The sequence below is a fragment of the Nelusetta ayraudi genome, unplaced genomic scaffold (assembly GCF_046127955.1).
Source record: "Nelusetta ayraudi isolate G7.1 ecotype Tasmania unplaced genomic scaffold, CSIRO-AGI_Nayr_v1 ptg000100l, whole genome shotgun sequence".
Lineage (NCBI taxonomy): Eukaryota > Metazoa > Chordata > Actinopteri > Tetraodontiformes > Monacanthidae > Nelusetta > Nelusetta ayraudi.
This window is the reverse complement of record NW_027466150.1, coordinates 104,590-122,386: the sequence shown is the minus strand read 5'-3', so window position 1 is coordinate 122,386 and position 17,797 is coordinate 104,590. Positions and strand designations below refer to the sequence as shown.

General features: G+C 45.7%; 1 protein-coding gene across 9 annotated transcripts; it reads right to left on the bottom strand.

Moving 5' to 3' along the window:
- Window positions 1-453: 453 nt before the first annotated feature.
- dpf3 (double PHD fingers 3) lies at window positions 454-17,379 on the bottom strand. Of its 9 annotated transcripts, none has more exons than XM_076048352.1 (12): window positions 17,208-17,379; window positions 10,604-10,764; window positions 9,294-9,401; window positions 7,651-7,784; window positions 7,480-7,575; window positions 7,246-7,318; window positions 6,480-6,521; window positions 5,321-5,458; window positions 5,092-5,223; window positions 2,419-2,531; window positions 2,127-2,208; window positions 454-2,011 (listed from the first exon to the last, which is right to left on the bottom strand). In XM_076048352.1, exons 1-12 carry the CDS (start codon window positions 17,237-17,239, stop codon window positions 1,944-1,946), a joined length of 1,179 nt encoding a protein of 392 aa, XP_075904467.1. In that variant the 5' UTR covers window positions 17,240-17,379; the 3' UTR covers window positions 454-1,943. The 9 variants fall into 9 exon arrangements, with proteins under 9 accessions (XP_075904467.1, XP_075904468.1, XP_075904469.1 ...); XM_076048353.1 differs by having other exon boundaries at window positions 5,092-5,220; window positions 17,208-17,348; XM_076048354.1 differs by lacking the exon at window positions 6,480-6,521 and having other exon boundaries at window positions 17,208-17,378.
- Between the last annotated feature and the right edge of the window lie 418 nt (window positions 17,380-17,797).

Below are 17,797 nucleotides of genomic sequence, written 5' to 3'. Positions count from 1 at the left end.
CTATTTTGGCCAGTGTCATATATAGTTGTAGTACTGTGTGCCTAATACTATTGCCAGACCGACAAACCTAAAAAAAAATAATAATAATAAACAAACTGAAAAGCTACTTGAGGAAAAATCTTTAAAAAGTCTTTAATCCAACACAAAAACAGACCATCCAACAATATACAACACACAATTATTTTGTTGATCGTGGCAGCGATAAAGATGAGATCCCGTAAATGGAAAACACAGAGCATCATCATCATCATCATCATCATCATCATCATCATCATCATTTTCACGACTCCGCTCTATATTATGAACAATATGTACTGTGTCTAAACTAACTCATGATTGTCTTTGAAACACAAACGAAAACAAGACAAATGAGGTTTGTGGTATCATAGCAATGACAGCTTAATGCGCGATGGACACTTTCTTAAAAATGGCTAAAGTTTTTTTTTTTCTCTCTCTCTCTCTCACTTTTGATCTCACGGATCCATTTAAACAGAAGAACCCACCAGAACTTCCTCCTTATTCGCATGTCATTCCATTTAACTGTATATGTGTGACACCCTTTGCAGGGTGGGGCCACCTAGAGGAGCACAGATGTGTTGCAGGGAAATGGTGAAATATCGAGAGGTGAGAGACAGCAGGTGACGAAATAAAACGAAGCAGATGTTCAGCTTGAACAGAACTTTTTGAATCACACATGGCAAATGTCCGCTAGTTGGAGCTTTCACAAAATGAGATTTTGTAAAAAAAAAAAATAATAATAATAAAAAAAAAATTGCCATGAGACATGATTTATTTTGTCCAACTTAAATCAGGTGCAGCCTTTCGTTCCTCCTTTACATCAAATAAAAGTGCAATGGCGGATCATTGTACAAAGGTCCCACTCCGTGTAACTATTTTACAAAAGTCCTCTATTAAACAATACGTCTCCACCCAGACAGTGAACTCCCCAGACATGAGAAAAGCCCGTCTTCTACATTTTTGTTAAAGGCTGTAAATAGAGGGTTTTAAATGTGACATCTTCTGGATATTTGTAGATGTTTTCATGCACCGATGCGTCACTACAGTACAGAATCTGAAAACGAATGAAATGTGGGATCTTTAAAGTGTGAAATAAAATAATCTCAGTTAAAACAACAAATTGCCCAAAACAAAACAAAGTGATTTACTTAATGAAAAGACTGACTATATTCTTTTTTCTCTTTCTTTTTTTTTGACACACTGTTAAATTGAGCATCGCAGTATCCTGGTAACAGCAAAGATACAAGAAACAGACGGCCATAAAAAATGTCGGCGAGCTCTGACAGGAACGATAGCCGAGGCTGTTTTATTGCCTCCACTTCCTCTCGGCACTGCATATAACTTTCACAAACACCCTGAATGATGCCATAACTGATGTTGAGTCTGTCCAGATATAAAATAATGTCACTGCAGAGTCTAAACACGAGGGAGGACGTTGGCCCCGCAGGAGGAATTCAAACAACTGTGATACAGAGGCTCCGGACCAATCACACTTCACCCCTGTGGCGCTCGGGAAAGCGGGAGGAGAGAGTGAAAGCCCAATAAATCGGGTGGTAAAACATCTAAAAATCTTAAAAAACTTGGTTTCAAAAAAATCCAAAAACAAATGTGTATTTCACACTAACAGTATTGGCCTTTAAAATTTTGTTGCTTTGGCTTCTTGCCGCCTGTGGGGGTGACGAGGTAGAGACGACTGAACACTGCAGACTTGGCATTGCATATGACTGGAAGAAAACTGTGTGTGTGTGTGAGAGAGAGAGAGAGAGAGAGAGGGAGAGAGAGAGAGAGAGAGAGAGAAAGAGAAACAGAGAGAGAAGCAGAGAGAATGACAGATGAAAGAGAGAGATTTTCTTCTTCTCCTTTTTGTTCTTCCTCATGTATGAATAAAGTGAGTGCGAGTCTTGAAGAGACACAGCCAGCGCGGGTTACGCTTCTCCGTAAGCGGAGGCTTTGTCTTTCAGCAGGTCCAGACACAGGTGGCAGCTCCAGCTCCCTGCAGACAGACGGCGGTGGTAGAGAGCGGCTGAAAACACTTTCTTCCCCAAAACACACAGGGTGAGACATGCAGCGGGGGGGGGGGGGGGGGGGGGGAGGCGAGGCCGCCGTACCTTCTGGAGGCTGGGTCATCGGCGGCTTCAGGCAGTACATGTGGTATCCTCGGTCGCAGTCGTCGCAGAAGAGCAGCTGGTCCTGAGAGGTAAAAAGCACAGAGTTTAGGGTCTCGTCCGTCACAGAGACTCATCCTGGGCCGTCATTTTTAAAAACAAAATCCTTCTTTGTTTTAAATTAGTCCGAAGCTTTTCTTTTTGGGACATGCAGACTCCTCTGAGATGGTACTGACTCACTCTGCACGCAGGTGTGCTTAAAAGAAAAAAAAGTCAAGAGGAACGCCACACGTACGTCGTTCTCCGAGGTGCCGCAGACGCTGCACGACTTGCACTCTATACACTGCCACTGGTACGTCCTCACCGCCTGCATCATGTTGTCGGTGAACTGCAGACACGTGGGGTGACCTGCAGAGCGGAAGAGACGCAGTGAAGGAGGGACGGAGGGACGGACGGAAGAGTGGACAATATTATATACAAAAGCTCCCGCAGTTGTTTCAACAACATAACCGTATAATTCTCATGGCGCTATATGGTGCCATTAAAAGACTGTTGGTGGCTTCCACTGTGTTGGAACCAGGTAGAATTTCCAAAAGGAAAGATAAGAAAATGTCACAAAACCTCCGTCAACACAGTGGTGAAATTCCAGCTTTAGATCAACCCAACAGAACTAAAGTATCTTCTTTGTGCTGTTAATTAAATACAAATTGTAACACGACTTTGTTGTTTTGCTTTTCTTAAACCAGGCCTGGGAATTTGCTCTGGTTCAACAACGTAAAATTATTCCTCACTTTCATATGCAAGATCTTCAGGTCTCTCCGACAATTGCAAGTGCCAAGTGTGTCAGTGTATGGGACAATAAAGCCGCAATGCAGGTGATGCTTAAAGCAGAGTGAAATGTTGCATTAGAGAGCCACGGTGCCACAAAAGACAAGTGGACACAAGCAGTAGGGCGTGTGAAGGATACCACAGAGGTTTTCATTTCTTAATACTTCATTTTCAATGCAGCAGCAACGACTGCAACGTTTCTTTCTTTGTGGCTTCACTGCACCCTTGGCACCTCGTGCCAGGTGCCACGTTATGCATCGCACTTGTATCGCTGGGGTATCAATGAGCCATGAAAGAACCCTAATCAGGGAGATGCAGGTTGAGACAAAAGACTGAGACTCTGAGCGTTTGGTCGGTGGTGAATTTGGCCGATCTGTTTAAACGGCTGCCACTTAGGAGCAGCGGGAAGAAGAAGTAGAAGGAAGAAGATCCTCTGATTACCGGCAGGGTCTTGTGGTGAAAGACAGAGAGGAGCAGCAGAGTGCTGATTGGCTCTTACCTCACGGCTACCTGTCCTCCTGTCCTAGCCGAGGGGGTAGGAGCTAAGAGTCCTTGTTCATCATCACTGCCGCATTTAGCATTTCTACGTCTAAGTTATTCCTTTTTCTTCCGCTTGAAGGTCTTCTTCATAGCTTCTGTGTCCGGAATTAATCAGGACTCAGCCATAGAGTTGCTATCTTTGATATAAATATGTAAAAAAAAAGAGGCAAATCTAACTACCTAATGAGCGTGAAATACCAACAATTGTGGTGCAAAAAGATTGAGATGCATCCAGCGGAGACAGAATGTCAAAAAAAAAGAGGTAAATGTTTTCAGAAAGTCCATAAAAACGCTGAAGATTGCTGCAGTTACAGGGGAGCCGCGGTCGTCCAAGTTTGCACCTGCAATATCTTTCGTTTCCTTTCAAGGAAATTGTTTTTATCATCATTTCTAATCGTTATTTTTTTACTGCCAAGAGATTTCCCAGCATGAGCTACGGATCCTCATCAGCGTCCGAAAACAAAACATCTTCTGCCTCGGCGTCTTCGAAGCCGTAAAACGTGGAGGCCTCGCTGTCCGACGCGCTGCCGAACAATTCCTCCAGAGCGCTCGGCTTCCTCCCATCCTTCTTCATTCCTCCTCTTCCGGCTACCATGAAAACAACACAGACAAGGCCACACACTCTCTCAGAGCTCTCTCAGAGTTTGCTCCATTACTGCATGATGAGCTGATCGAATCAGCGGTTTTCCACAGCGTTTTTTCACTGCTGGGCAGCGTTTTATAAAAAAAAAAAAAAAGAGAGAGAACAAGGACGCAGCTGGAAAAAAAAATGTATGAAAAATGAGCAACAAAAAGTTGGACGTCCTGGCTGATGGAGGAGAGTGACATGGAGAAGCATGCAGAATGGAAGCAGGTGGCAGAAAACACCAGTTTGGCCGCCCAAGATTTTCATGCGTCGGCTTTAAATTTTGACAGTTGTTGCATGGCTCATTGACAACCCACTAACAAGTCGCTGCATGTTGAAAATGTCAGATAAACGTCATCGTTCACCAAGGTCATCCTCAGGTTGACTCGGAGGGGGAAAAAAAAGTGACTTTGAAACTTTGAATTATGAATGCTGCTCTTTATTCCCACAAAAGATAGTGCTTAAAATGCTAAATTATGCATAGGTAGTTAAAAACTGCATCAGATTTTGGACTCGTCAGAAAGGAAGGAATGTAAGGAAGAGAGAAAGAAGACAGAAAAAAAGGTTGTGGACAAAAAAAAAATAACCACAGGCAAACATAAATGATGTTTTATGCGTAAATAAATAGAAATCAAAGCCAGACTGGGGAATAAGAGAGAAACGTGTTTCGAATTTAAGAGCTTGTTTTGTGCGCAGAGACCAGAAGATCAACACCGCTGTTGGACAGATTAGCCTGGCAAAAGGTCCCATGTTATATTTTGAAATCATTATTTTCTCCAGTGCCGCAGCATCATACGGTTGATTGTACAAAAAACTCTCAAGAAAACAACACGTTGTGTTAGCGTTTAGCATACACATGTAAAGTGAAAGGTCAACTTTTCTCATTTCTGGGTTGGGTGGCAGGGTTCACTGACTGGCAGGAGGCACATTAGTGATATTGCATATTATATGTAGCAAAGTGCTGCAGAGACTCACCAGAGCGTCCGCAGTCGGAGCAGGACACCAACTCTTCGGCTTGGCCCGTCTTCCTGTTGGCGTCCTGGTCTCCCAGGCAGAAGTCGCAGTAGTCGTTGGGGATGATGACACCATCGGGGCCCTTCTGAGCTGCTGGTGGGAGCAATGACACATCCATGTGACTGAGGCGCTTTCCCCCCCCCCTTTTTTTTTAATTTTTAATCACAGTTTTAATTCTACAGGGTCTCACGTTTGTGGTTGTCTGGGAGGTGGGGAGGAGACGGGGGAGCGTCCGTCTCCTTCTCCTCCTCACCCTCCTCATCCGCCAGGTGGGTGTGTGTGTAGTGGTAGCTCAGGCCGGGTCGGTTCTTGTAGCGTTTGCCACAGACTACAATTACAACATCGCCCTACTGTTAGAAAGACGTACAGGGATGCGCAAAATCAAGACGGCAGGATGAAAATAAAATTGAATCCCACTTTCAAAATGTGTGATTCTATGGAAACATACAAACTTTAAATTCAATGTTATCTATGAAGATTTAAAGAAAACAAACAACACAGCTTTTGATTATAACGACCAAAGTATCCAACTCATAAAATTAATTTGGGTGATAAAAAGCATACTGCTTAAACACATTCAAGCAACTGTGTCAAACCTATGTGGCATTTAAAAAGTGTTAGAAGACACACAAACTCACTAACTGGATTGATTAATGTTTAAAGACATGTAATTAGGACAAAATACTTGTATAAAAGAAGTGATTTTTCCGTATAATTTGATAACTTGATGTTTATTTCTTTACAAGCAAGAGTGAAGAAATAAACACTACACTAGGATCTAACAAAACCACGCAGGTCACACATTTTTCATACTGACAATCAATATAACATCTAACTTGTTGTAGCCTTTGGAGCTCTTGCTCCGTTCCGTTTTGATTGATTTTGTTTTTTAAGTTGTAGCCATTCTAGAAGTCGAAGGAGGAAGTTTTGTCAACTCTGCGGACATTTGAGTGAGCTCATCGCTAACCCCATCCCACTGGCTAAAGTAACCCGGAGGAAACGTATGAGGGAAATACCTCTACAATGGCTACATCAGCAGACCACAACACAGCCAGCAAGGGACACAGGAAGCATGCATCTCCCAGTGCGACACTAGCTGCTGCTAAAGCATCACTTGGCACATGCTTTGCAGAAAGCAAGCAACATGGCATTTTAGCGACGCGTGTCATGCAAAGCTAGCACTGAATCCAGAAGCTGCGGCCTCTATTAGCATGAAGCATTTAAAGCGTTAGCCATCGGCAGACTAGCCTACTGTACACGGATAAAGAGAGAGAGGAAAAAAGAAGAATGCCAATCCCGCAAGACACGCCAAGCCTCTAGAAAGACAAGACGGTGACAGTTTCAGATACCTTCTTCAGCCTTTTTTGAGTTATGCTTTTGTTTGTATCTATCTGGAACAGAGAAGACACAAAAGCAACACATAATAATAATAAAGGAAAGACAGAACAAGACACACGCACACACACACACACACACAGACAAAAAATGAGGATGAGATTCATTTGATCGAGCGGGTTTGTCTCTTTCAACATCCCCACGGTAATCCATTCCAGGAGGACAGGGGGACATTCTGCAAAAAGGGGGACATCGGTAGCATGCTAGTCAGGACTGGATGAACAGCGAACCCGTTCATGCTGCAGCAGAGCAGGGGCCGCTCACTGGAAATGGCAAAGTGGCTTGATTGTTTGGATTACTGAAGTACTTTAAGAAGTCAGAATTAAGAAGTCAGAATCTAAGATTTTACACTGGGAATTTTGTCCTGTCTTGAGCTCAAGCTAACGCCAGATAAACCGTGCTGTACTAGTTTTCTACACAGTTGCACAAGATGTACAAAATATGTTTGTTTTTTTTTATGTATACAGTATATATTATTTTCCTGAATCTCATTTGTGTTCACTTTATGCCTGATCGATTTCACTCTTTACTGTCAGTTGGCAACTGACTGATAAAGGCAGTAGAAGAAGAAGAGGTGGGTCACTTGCGGCGGGTGTGAAACAGCAGTGCCGCATCTGGGGCCACACTGCAATGTAGAGATTTTGGTGCAGCGTGTAATAATACGCGTTGTTGTGTTTTGAAGTACGCAATACGGAGTACAGTTCAAGCATTTCCTCTTACTGTCACAGACGTAAGGTTTGTCCTGCTCGTCCGCGTTTACCGCTTCTGTCCGCTTGCGACTGGATCCTCTGTTCTGAGAGGGAGAAAAAAGAAAAAAAAAACACAAAAAAAACCAAAACAAACTCAATAGCCTGCCATTTTAAAACCGCAGCTGCATGAATGTTTCAACGCGCATTTGCAATGTTTGCAGCAGCGCATCGTTGGAATTTATGTCTCGGGCCCTGGCGCTCTCACTTTGCCTCTGTTCCTGTTCTTCCTCTTCGGGGTGTCGATTTCAAAGTCGTCGTCGTCGTGAAAGCCGTCGCCGTTCTCCTCCGCCTCCAGGACCCTCTGCGGAGCGCAAGGGGAGAGAACGTGTGCGCACACAGAAATACAAAACACTGCGTGTGATGTCGGCGGAATTACCTGTATTTCCAGCAGGGTCTCCTCTTCCTTACACAGGCTGTTCTTTTTCTCCAGCAGGCTGTCCCCCCTCAGCAGGGCCTCCAGGGCTGTGGCCTCTCCTGGGGCAGCATCGCGTTTTGGAGCCAGCTCCGCTTCTAAGAAGGCGGCGTTGGCAACCGGGTGGAAAAAAAACAAAGAAATGAAGGATTTCACATTTGAGATGTGCATTCGCGCTGACCTTTCATGCACAAAATGCCACCCGGCTTTGCTCAGACCGCACAATGAAAATCTTCAGGATACTGTTTCAGCACAGGCCCCATTCCGAGCCCTCAAATGCCTCAATTAAACATGGAACCAACATACTCTCTTTACTGCTTTACTACTTTGTTGTTTGATTGTTTATTGTTATTTATTGTTGTGTTTTGTTCGTTCGAGGTCGTGTTAAATCTTAAAGCTCCATAAATAAACTTTGACTTGACTTCACATCTTGAAATTTAAAAGAGGTTTTGCAAGTCCATCACAAAACATGAGTTTTCTTTAAAGCTTCATCAATATTTCAGGAGGCCACTCAGGTGGACTTCTTCTTTTAACAAAGCGCAGCCACCGACACAAGGTTTCAGAACGGTGGGAATTATCAGTCCCTCCGCCTCCAAAGTGACTCTGCGTATCTTCAAACAACGCGGACCCCAAAACTCTCCTCTGCGCAGGAAGCATTAAATAAACATAAAGCATTTTCCAAAAGCCTGAAAGAGGAACGCTCGCATTCCTCGGCGGGGTTACGATACGTGTCCGTGCCAAACGGGGAAGGCTTTCGCCCTCGCGCACCTCTGCTTTCGCTCCAGTGTGTAAGTTTGTGTTTTGTATTGAAATACTGTCCCCTCTGTCTTTTTTTTTTAATCGACAGACATGCCTCGAATGGACCTTTATGCACAAGCTCCTCGGTGTTACGTTGCGTCTGGAAGACGGTGACGTGGGGGCAAAACAATAGAGTGGCAAAGCCGAAACAAAGACGGGCCTTTATTTCCCTCCTTATCAGGTTGCTGAGGCATTCCTATGCTTTAAAAAAAGAAAAGAAAAGAAAAAAAAAAGAAAAGAAAAATCCCCTCACACACACACACACACACACACACACACACACACACACACACACACACACACACACACACACACACACACACACACACACACACACACACACACACACAAAGAAAAGCGCTTCCACCTCATAAGACTCACTTACATTCTAATGCCTTATGGACAAATGATTATAGAGGCCCACATTAGGGAGCAGGAGTCATGTGGGGGTGTTGTGCTGGCTGTGTGTGTGTGTGTGTGTGTGTGTGTGTGTGTGTGTGTGTGTGTGCTGTGCCAGAGAACTGAGAGGGAACACATTGATTCAAGGGGAGAGAATGAACCTGAAGACCTGGCAAGAGGGAGGACGGCCCTAACCAGAGCCAGATGGTCAGATAGGGAACGTTAATGCCACCATACAGGCCCCGGAGCTCCGCGGCTACATGTGACACGTGACGGGGAGGGCGGTGGGCGGGTTTCGGGCGGCACGGGGCCACAATGTGCATTTCAAAAAGGAGTGGAAGGGGCCTTTTTCATTGTCTGAATGCGGGTCAGTGCTCCCGCTCTCTCTCTCTCTTTTCTACCCCACTTACCTAGGCGCAGCTCGCACAGGCGGAGCTGCGGGTCCAGCGGCGGGTGGAGCCGCCTCTTCTTTCTCCAGCAGCGAGCCGGGTAGGTGTACATCTGTCCCGCAGCTTGGCCTATACACACACACAGACACGTAAAAATCAAAAGTGTATAAATGGTGCATGGGGGACCTTTAACAGGCCTTGGCGGACGGGCTGTTTAAATACATGAATGGACACAAGAGCAGAGAAACACACACATCCCCCCCCCCCCCCACCCTCAGCCCCACCCCCCCCCCCCCCACACACACACATCTAAAGTCAACTAGTATCAGTTTCCTGACACTTAATATGTGAGCTACCTGAACAACGAAGCACACACAGCTTTAGACTTCAGTGCAAATGCACTCCTCACATCCTGGGATTCTTTCAACGTGGATGCGATAAATCACACACTGCTGTTTTTGCGCTTCCTGGATCTTATTGACCATATCTAAGATTGACTAAAATAATGTGAATGAATCAAATCATTCAATAATAAGTAAACAATGTAATCCAGCGTATTCATAGTGATGCCGAGTGTGTGATTCAGCCACTATCATAACAGGACAGTTCCTCATGGTGTCATTCATTTCATGTGCACAGTTGGATATTTGCGTTCTGTCATGCACGCTGACTGCACCCTCAATCAGAGACGAGGAATCCCGAGCAAGCAAAGTTTTGTTTTTGCGTTAGCCCAGAGAGAGAAAAAAAAAAAACCTCAGGGAGATAAAGAGGGAGGAGGGACCAACCTAGAATAAATGCAAATAATGTGAGTTAGGTCAGCCACAAAGTATAGGGTGTGGCCTAGAGGGCTTTGCATACTAGATGCAGGGCAGCCTATTTGCGTCCCGCGTCCGGCGAGGAGCAGATTTGCTCCGTTTTTCGACCCAGATGTGCGCGAAGCATTCCCAAAGTGCAGGACGGTTTTGATGAGTGGTTCGTCCAACTGTGCAAATCAAAACAGAATCCTCCTGCATTGCCTTTCAACGTTTGGTATTTCACATCAAATGTCGCGGTGACGCCATGCAGAGTTTCTAAAAATACTCCCGGGGAAAAATGGCACTCTGGAAGAATCACAATGTGGCGCGTCAGCAGCACAGGATGGTTTTTGTCGGGATTTCACACACGTCTTGATAAAGAGTGGAGTCTGTCACGCTGAGCCCAGATCAGCTGCAACCTGCCGCATCTTGATTTAACCCTGCTGAACCATCATTATTCTGTAAAGTCAACTGTAACTTTCTAATGCAGACAACACTTTTGCACCGCGCGCACACAGTCTAATGAAGATGAGTGACCTGGCTGCCGGTGGCACTTCTCCATCCAGATGTAGCAGTTGTTCTGCGCCACGCCGGTCTGCGAATCCAGGAAGGGCATGCGGACGCTGCGCTCGGCACACAGGCGGGCATTGTAGCTGCGGCAGTGCTCTATGGCCTCCCTGTAGAACTGGTCGCCGAGCCTGGGGAACAGACAGAGCAGTCAGAGAAGGTGGGAAAAGGAGGGGGAGGGGGGCCAGACGTAAAGACAGGAGGAGACGGAGCGCAGCTGCGATCGGATGCATCTCATTCCTCACAACGCACAAGAGGGATTTTTTTTTCTCCCTGATCGGCCGGCCTCGCAGCTCCTTCTGCTTTCTGCTTTCCGCGCACGAACTTGCTTGTTGCTGCTGCACTGCCTGCTAATGACCCGTCAATAGTTCATTTATTTATTTATTTTGGAAGGACGCTGGGCCGCTGAAGACTGTTTAAACTCCATCCATCCATCCATCCATGCATTTTCGATACCCTTCTTCCTGAGCTCAGGGTTGCAGGGTCTGTTGGAGCCTCTCCCAGCTTTCATAGGGCGAAGGCAGGGTGACACCCTGGACAAGTCGCCGCTTCATTGCAGGGCCACATAGGGACAAACAAAGACAAACAACAATCCGCACTCACATACACACCTGCGGACAATTTAGAGTTACCAATTGACCTCACATGCATGTTTTTGGACTGTGGGAGGAAGGCGGAGAGCCCGGAGAGAACCCACGCAGACACAGGGAGAACATGCAAACTCCACACAGAAAGTTCCCAGGCCCAGAATCGATGCCACAACCTTCTTGCTGTGAGGCGGCCTATTAAAACTCTTTAAATTTAAAAAAAAAAAAAAAAAAAAAAAACACTTGCAGCATTCTTTGGCTTGGTCCGGGCTGGCACGGTGCAACATGTTTACTAAAGTTGCACTCCAGGTCCAGTGTCACTGTACCCCCGTCTCTGTTTTTCACACATTGTCTTTTGCCTCTATCCAAGATAAGACCACATCTGCCTCTCTGTGGATTCTCAACACAGATATGTAAAGAATGCCAAGCTGGACAAAGACCAGCAGTCTGGTCACACTGAAACATGTGCGCGTACACACGCACACACACAAAGATGTGCAGTGTTTGAAGGTGGAAGGGGCGGGGTGGCGGTGGTGGACAGAGGAGGAAGGGGACAGGGTGGAGAGAGTGAGAGGCTTTAGGGACTGGACGTATGGATGGAGGAGTTTCAGTGAAGAAGGCAGGTTTTGCCGAGCTGGATTTATGATTGTGGAAAATGGGAACCGCAGAACATGTGGAGCGCAGGCGAATGTTCCCGTCTCAGACGCTCCGAGAAGGCTGACAGAATGATGGAGTATTTTTATTGTTTCATGAAAGTACACAAGAGAATAACTGGCCTGGCAGTTAATTTGGTAAACTACTATCTTTGCAGGATTCTCTAGTGGTTCATGTTGTATGAAGCCCCGGCAATGGAGTCTGGTGTGTTAGCCCACCCAGGACCGAATATCAGCTTGGTTCATCTGCAACACTCACTTCCTTGCAAAGGTTAAGTCATCATAAACAATGAAAGAGTGGAGGTTTGAGGAAAAGGTCCCATGCTATACCCATTTTCAGACTGTTATTTTTCATCTAAGACTCAGCCTAGAGCAGCAAGGCATATGATTGCGTGATTTAATAATAATAATTAAAAAAAACAACTTTATTTAGCCCTGTGGTTTTGAACCCACTAAAACTAAGGCTCTGTTGGACGTTCCACGTGTTTGAAAGGGGACAAAAACAAGCCAGTTCTCAAACTCCTTCAGTTGCAGTCGGGGAGTTCTACCACTGCTTTAAGTACCTACGCTAAGTGTAGCTTGCCATCTGCGAAAATCACAAAAACACAGCTGGAAAAAAATTGTTCCTACAATTAGGTGTTTTGTTTGAGGAGCGGTTTTGTGTTAACATCACGTACCAGCAGTGTTGGTGAGTAATCTATTACTAAGTAATCCACTACAGTAATTAAACAACTTTCTGAGTAACGGAGTAATGTAACAGGATTACTTTGGCAAAACTGGTAATTATATCATCATTACTTTATCAAGTAACGATTCCGTTACTTTTCAAAAATATTTTGCAAGCGAAGGCAAAAGAAAAGAAAAAACAGTGATTAGTAATTCGTAATTGATTACTTATGAAACAAAGTAGTTACATTACTTTTTAAGAAGTAATCAGTAATCAGTAGTTGGATTACTCTTCTTGAGTAATCCCAACAACACTGCATACCAGCAGCGACTTTTGGATGCAGCGACCGATGCAGCGGTCTGGCCGGCCATCCGCGCACACAGCGAAACCTCTGTGGCGTCTCTGTTTGTGCATCCAGAGCCGCAGCTTATGCACAGCTCGATGTGTGGCCCGGGATGCGCGCGGCATTGGCTCGCTGCGGTTTTGTGTGCGTGCGTGGTTCAGGAGGACCTACAGAGAGGAGGAATGCGGCCGGGCCTTTTCTTTGCGCCGCGCATGTTTTTACTGCATGACCCAACCAGTGGCCGCCGTGATTCGGACAAATCCAGGAGACTTCCCGTCACATACCTTGCATTCCCACGTCTCCCCTCTCGCTGTTTTTACCTTCATGTACGTCACCTGTCATCTATTTTGCCCTCCGCCCCTCCTTTCTTTTGTACACCGTGGCATCTTGCAACATGTTCCGCTGTCCCGCTTGATATCACACAAACTCTATATGATATCCCTGAGCTCCTTCCTGGGCTCTTACATAACTGGGTTTTTTTTTTCCTGCTGTGCACTGATTCCGAGAGGTGAGTGCACGGGGTGCACGAGTGTGTGCGTGCGTGCGGGTTATATGCCTGCAAGACCATCTGTCTATATGGGTTTGGTGTCCCGAGACATCATTAGACTGCTCCGTGCTCCTTTTTAAACCCATTAGCCAGCTACGCGTCTGCTGCTCCCAGTGATGGCGATTATGTAAGCCGACTTTTACATGATGGGGAAACACATTCCTCTTGGTCAACAGCTTCCTGGATACCGATGGAATCTTTGTGTGTGTGTGTGTGTGTGTGTGTGTGTGTGTGTGTGTGTGTGTGTGTGCATGCGTGTTTGGCTGTGTGCGCACGGCCGCGATTGTGAACGTCAATACGGCACAAAGAGGATGTCTGTGTTGGCGTTGGCACAAAAAAAGTGAAGGGGCTTCGATGCCATGATGTTTTTCCCTTGTGTTTCTCTAAAACATGCATGGTGCATGTGTATTATTGTTAATTATGCCAGAATGCTCCACTGGACAAAAAGTAAAGGTCTTAACATGTTTAGAATAATAAAATATTCAACAAAAACATGTGCTGTATTCTTAAGGGGGGCAACCAATATTAAAATATCCATAAAATTGTCTATTGTCTGGGAGAGGTCACTTAGAATGCAGATTCTATTCAGCTGCACAATGCAGTTCAAATGACATAGTCATGAAAAAAAAATACGGTAGCTTAACTGTACAGACTACGAGGACAATAGAAGCTCAACATTCTTTAAATAAGCTTTCAGTTTCTGCAAAGTCTGCAAATGATTAAAACTAATGTTGCCAGAGAATTAGAAGGGTTTAACCTCGCAGCAGCAAAAAGGCGGCAGGGAAAAGGGAAGCTCTATTTCTGTCAGGCGATAGGTAGGAGACCTCAAAGGGGAAGAAAAAAAATTCAGGCTGGAGGCGACAGCATGCTGGCCCTGATTGGCGTCTTTTGTGGCACTTTGTTGGCTTGGCGGCGACGGGTCGAAAAGGAGGAGGCGGAGGAGGAGGAGGAGGAGGGGGTGGAGCCAAGGAGGCAGAATAGGAGGGAAAAGGAGGGGTCTCGTATGTCCAAGGGCACACGTGTTCCCTTTCAGACCCTGTCACACTCATTTTTTCTCAAACAGTCTGATGTGTGTGCGCACGGACGCGCACCCCACGTCCATGCCTGCACGCAGACGCACGGAGGGAGAGGCGCAAAGTGCACGCAGAGGGAGAGGACAAGAAGGAAGAGCAAGGAAAAGGGGGAAGAGGGTGATACACAAGACAGAAGGAAGAAAAATCAGCCGATTGGCATTCTGCTGCTGCAGGTGGTGTCGGTGGTGGCGTTGGGGCAGCAGCAGCTGAAGGCCCGGCACAGTGACAGAGCAGAGGCAGAAGACCAGGACAGAATGAAAACAGGCTTCGACTTAACGGGGGATGGCTGCAGGAAAGGGAACGAAAAATAAAGTGTGTCTCCGGAGGAGAGTCGTTGTGTTGCAATTCCCCCAGACTCTCCCCTGAGGCGAAGCAGGGAGAAATGTGTCACTTTCATGAGCAGGACAGCAAAAAACTAAAAAATAAATCACAAAATTGTTAAGAATTGATCACTGCACTGAGCTTTCTAACACAAATCACTGGGGCCGTTTCGTCGCCTCCCCTCCGCCTGAAGGAAACCATCTCTGGATGTTCTCATTCCTCCAGCTGGGACAGACAAAGGCCAGAGTTCGGCCCTGTGCTCAGGGTGCAGTATAAATGTATGCAGTAAATGCAGCCAGACAGACAGACAGACAGACAGACCCCCGCCAACCCCCACGCCCCCGATACACACACCACACACACACACACACACACACACAGCACCACTCCCCCCCCCCCCCCCCCCCCCCCGCTGCAACCTCCATCACTCACTCCCTCGCTTCCCTCGCACGCATTTTGGGGGAGGGGTGAATGTGGCTAAACAACGGTCTGCACGTGCAACAAACGCCCACAATAAAAAAAAAATACAGCCCCCCCCCCCGCAAAGGACGCACACACACACACACACACACACACAAATCCTTATGCAAACACAAGACAGCAGACAGACTCCTCTCCACCTGAGCTTGCGAGCTCATTAAGGAATCCAAAAGCTGAATGTTAATGAGAGGGAAGGGAGGTAGAAGACAGAGAGCAACCCATAATAACCAGCACCGGTTTCACCGCTCCGTTTTCGGCACTATTTCTCGCATCGGCTCCGTCAGGCGCCCAGGGGAGGGGGAAAAAAAGGAGGGGAGCGCTTAAACACATCAGGGAAACACGCACGGCCAAAAAAACATCACTGAATGCTCCTCAACAGCCCGAGACATATTTACTGCCGGCTGATGGCGGCTGCAATTCATCACCGAGAGCCCCGGCACCAGGCGGCAGGATTAGCACCCCCTTTTCATATTAAGTGTGTATGATTTACCATTCACATCCTGAGTACAGATGACAATCTGGCCCTATTGTTCCCGACAGTGGGAGTCAGGAAAAAGAGCAAAACCACACTCACGTGGATTTTTTTCCTCCTCTCACATTTGTTGGTGTGGATTCGTGTTTAATCTAGTGTGAAAGTAGCATTGGAGTATTGTAGTATTGGAGGTGAAGGAGGTGGGGGTCTGCCTAATGTATGAATGTATGTGGAGGGCAGATGGGGTCCCCTCCCCTCCACCAGCATCAGGCTGTGGGTCTGTCTTTACATGTACCTCTCAGCAGATGGTTCCCAAGGGGAATACTGGGACACCGCTATAATCTGCTGCTCCATAGCAGGGACGCACACAATAACAAAAACAGAAAAAAAAAAAAAAAAAAAAGGGAGTAGGAAATATGCACATTCTCTGCAGACTAATCTGTTTTCGTAGAACACATCATCTGAGATCCTCTTTTCAGAGAGGTGTTATGTCGTCAAACCGTAAAATAAGGCCAACACGACTCCCCCCATTTTTCATTTGTTTTATAGTCCTTATATTATTTAGAGTCAGCAAAAAAAAAAAAAAAAAAAATGCCGAATGAATGGAAAACACAGGAGCATGCAAAAGTAAAAGGCACTGATAATAACGTCAAGAAAAATGAAGGTAGATAAGCGTAGGGAGCAGCATCATTGGACAAGCATGAAGAATAATTTATCCTCATGCAAAAAAAAAAACCTTGCTTTTCTTAACGTAGTTTCATAGTTTCACGTCCTTCCTTTTAAGTTTTCTTGCAAATGTCTGCAAGCATTCCCAACGCATGGTTTGTGTGTTTGCGTGTGTGCGTACGCGCGTGCGCGTCCAACGCCAAAACAAATCTACAAACTGCCCCCCTCATTCCGGATTACACCGGAGGGGTTTTCCTCTGCATTCAAGAAAGGAGGTTAATGCTCTTCGCCACCATTAAAAAAAAAAAAAAATATCATCTAATGTAGACTGCGTGAGCGTGCACGGAGCAGACGTACACAAAAGCCCACAGTCGCGACAACATAAGCTGCATCGATGATTGCTCATACAAATTGTCCCGTCTGGCACTGACAAAGAGCCGTGCGCGCAAACTTCTGTCAAACGCGTTTTCAGATGCAGAATGTGCTCCAAGGCAACTTTCTGTCCCGGCGAAGCGCGCGGATACATCCGTGCAAAATGTGCACGGGCGCGATTCCCCGTAAATAAATTGTTTTTGAATTATAGGAACTCAGCGACATGTGCAAAAGAAGAGGAACTGAAATTCATCACCGTAAATTTGATTGGAAAAATATTGTGTTCATTGAAAACGCGCGCTTATGTCCGTGCTCATGCTCGCGAGCGGTCCGAGTACGATGACGTTTCATTGTGAAGGAAAAACTGAAATGGATAATAAAAAAAATACTCACGATTTCAGAGGATTATGAATGACAGTCGCCATCTTCCTTCTGGATTGTCACGAAATATTCCAAATCTCAGTGTAGTTTGGGACCTTTATGAAAGAGCACATACACACAACAGCCAATGCGGTTGTGAGCACTGTGCGCCCTACCAATACAACAGCGGTATCCAGACATTGGGCGTGGCCTCAGAGAAATCGATCGAAATCATTATCCGAGTCGTAAAAATAGATAACTACAGCATCAATTTAGGTCCTGCCATCATATATTCAAAACCACACCTTTTAGAAATCGAACAATTATTGTTTGGAAATGTGTGTGGAATGAAGTATGCACGTTTTGCGTTTGTAAAACAATTATAAAACAATTAGATATCGATGATAATGACAACAACACTAAAAACCCTTTATTAAATTATTTACTGCAATTCCTTTAAGTAATATGTGAATTTTCCGATACCATTGAGATATTTCGAATGGACGTTAATGTTATTTTGATCCGTGGACATTTTTCTTCCGCTTTGAAGATGATGGCCAATAAATGGCAGCTACGTCATAGACTGACAGTGGCATTTAGCGAATAAAAACCATCCGGAGGCG

What these genes read in the sequence shown, in the direction of transcription:
- dpf3 (XM_076048349.1), bottom strand. Translation starts at nt 17,239, where the DNA reads ATGGCGACTGTCATTCATAATCCTCTGAAATC. An exon ending in CCTGTGCGAGCTGCGCCTAG is followed by an intron (nt 7,785 to 9,293) that starts GTAAGTGGGGTA and finishes CCGCCTTCTTAG; the next exon opens with AAGCGGAGCTGGCTCCAAAA. An exon ending in CAAACCTTACGTCTGTGACA is followed by an intron (nt 6,522 to 7,245) that starts GTAAGAGGAAAT and finishes TCTCTGTTCCAG; the next exon opens with ATAGATACAAACAAAAGCAT.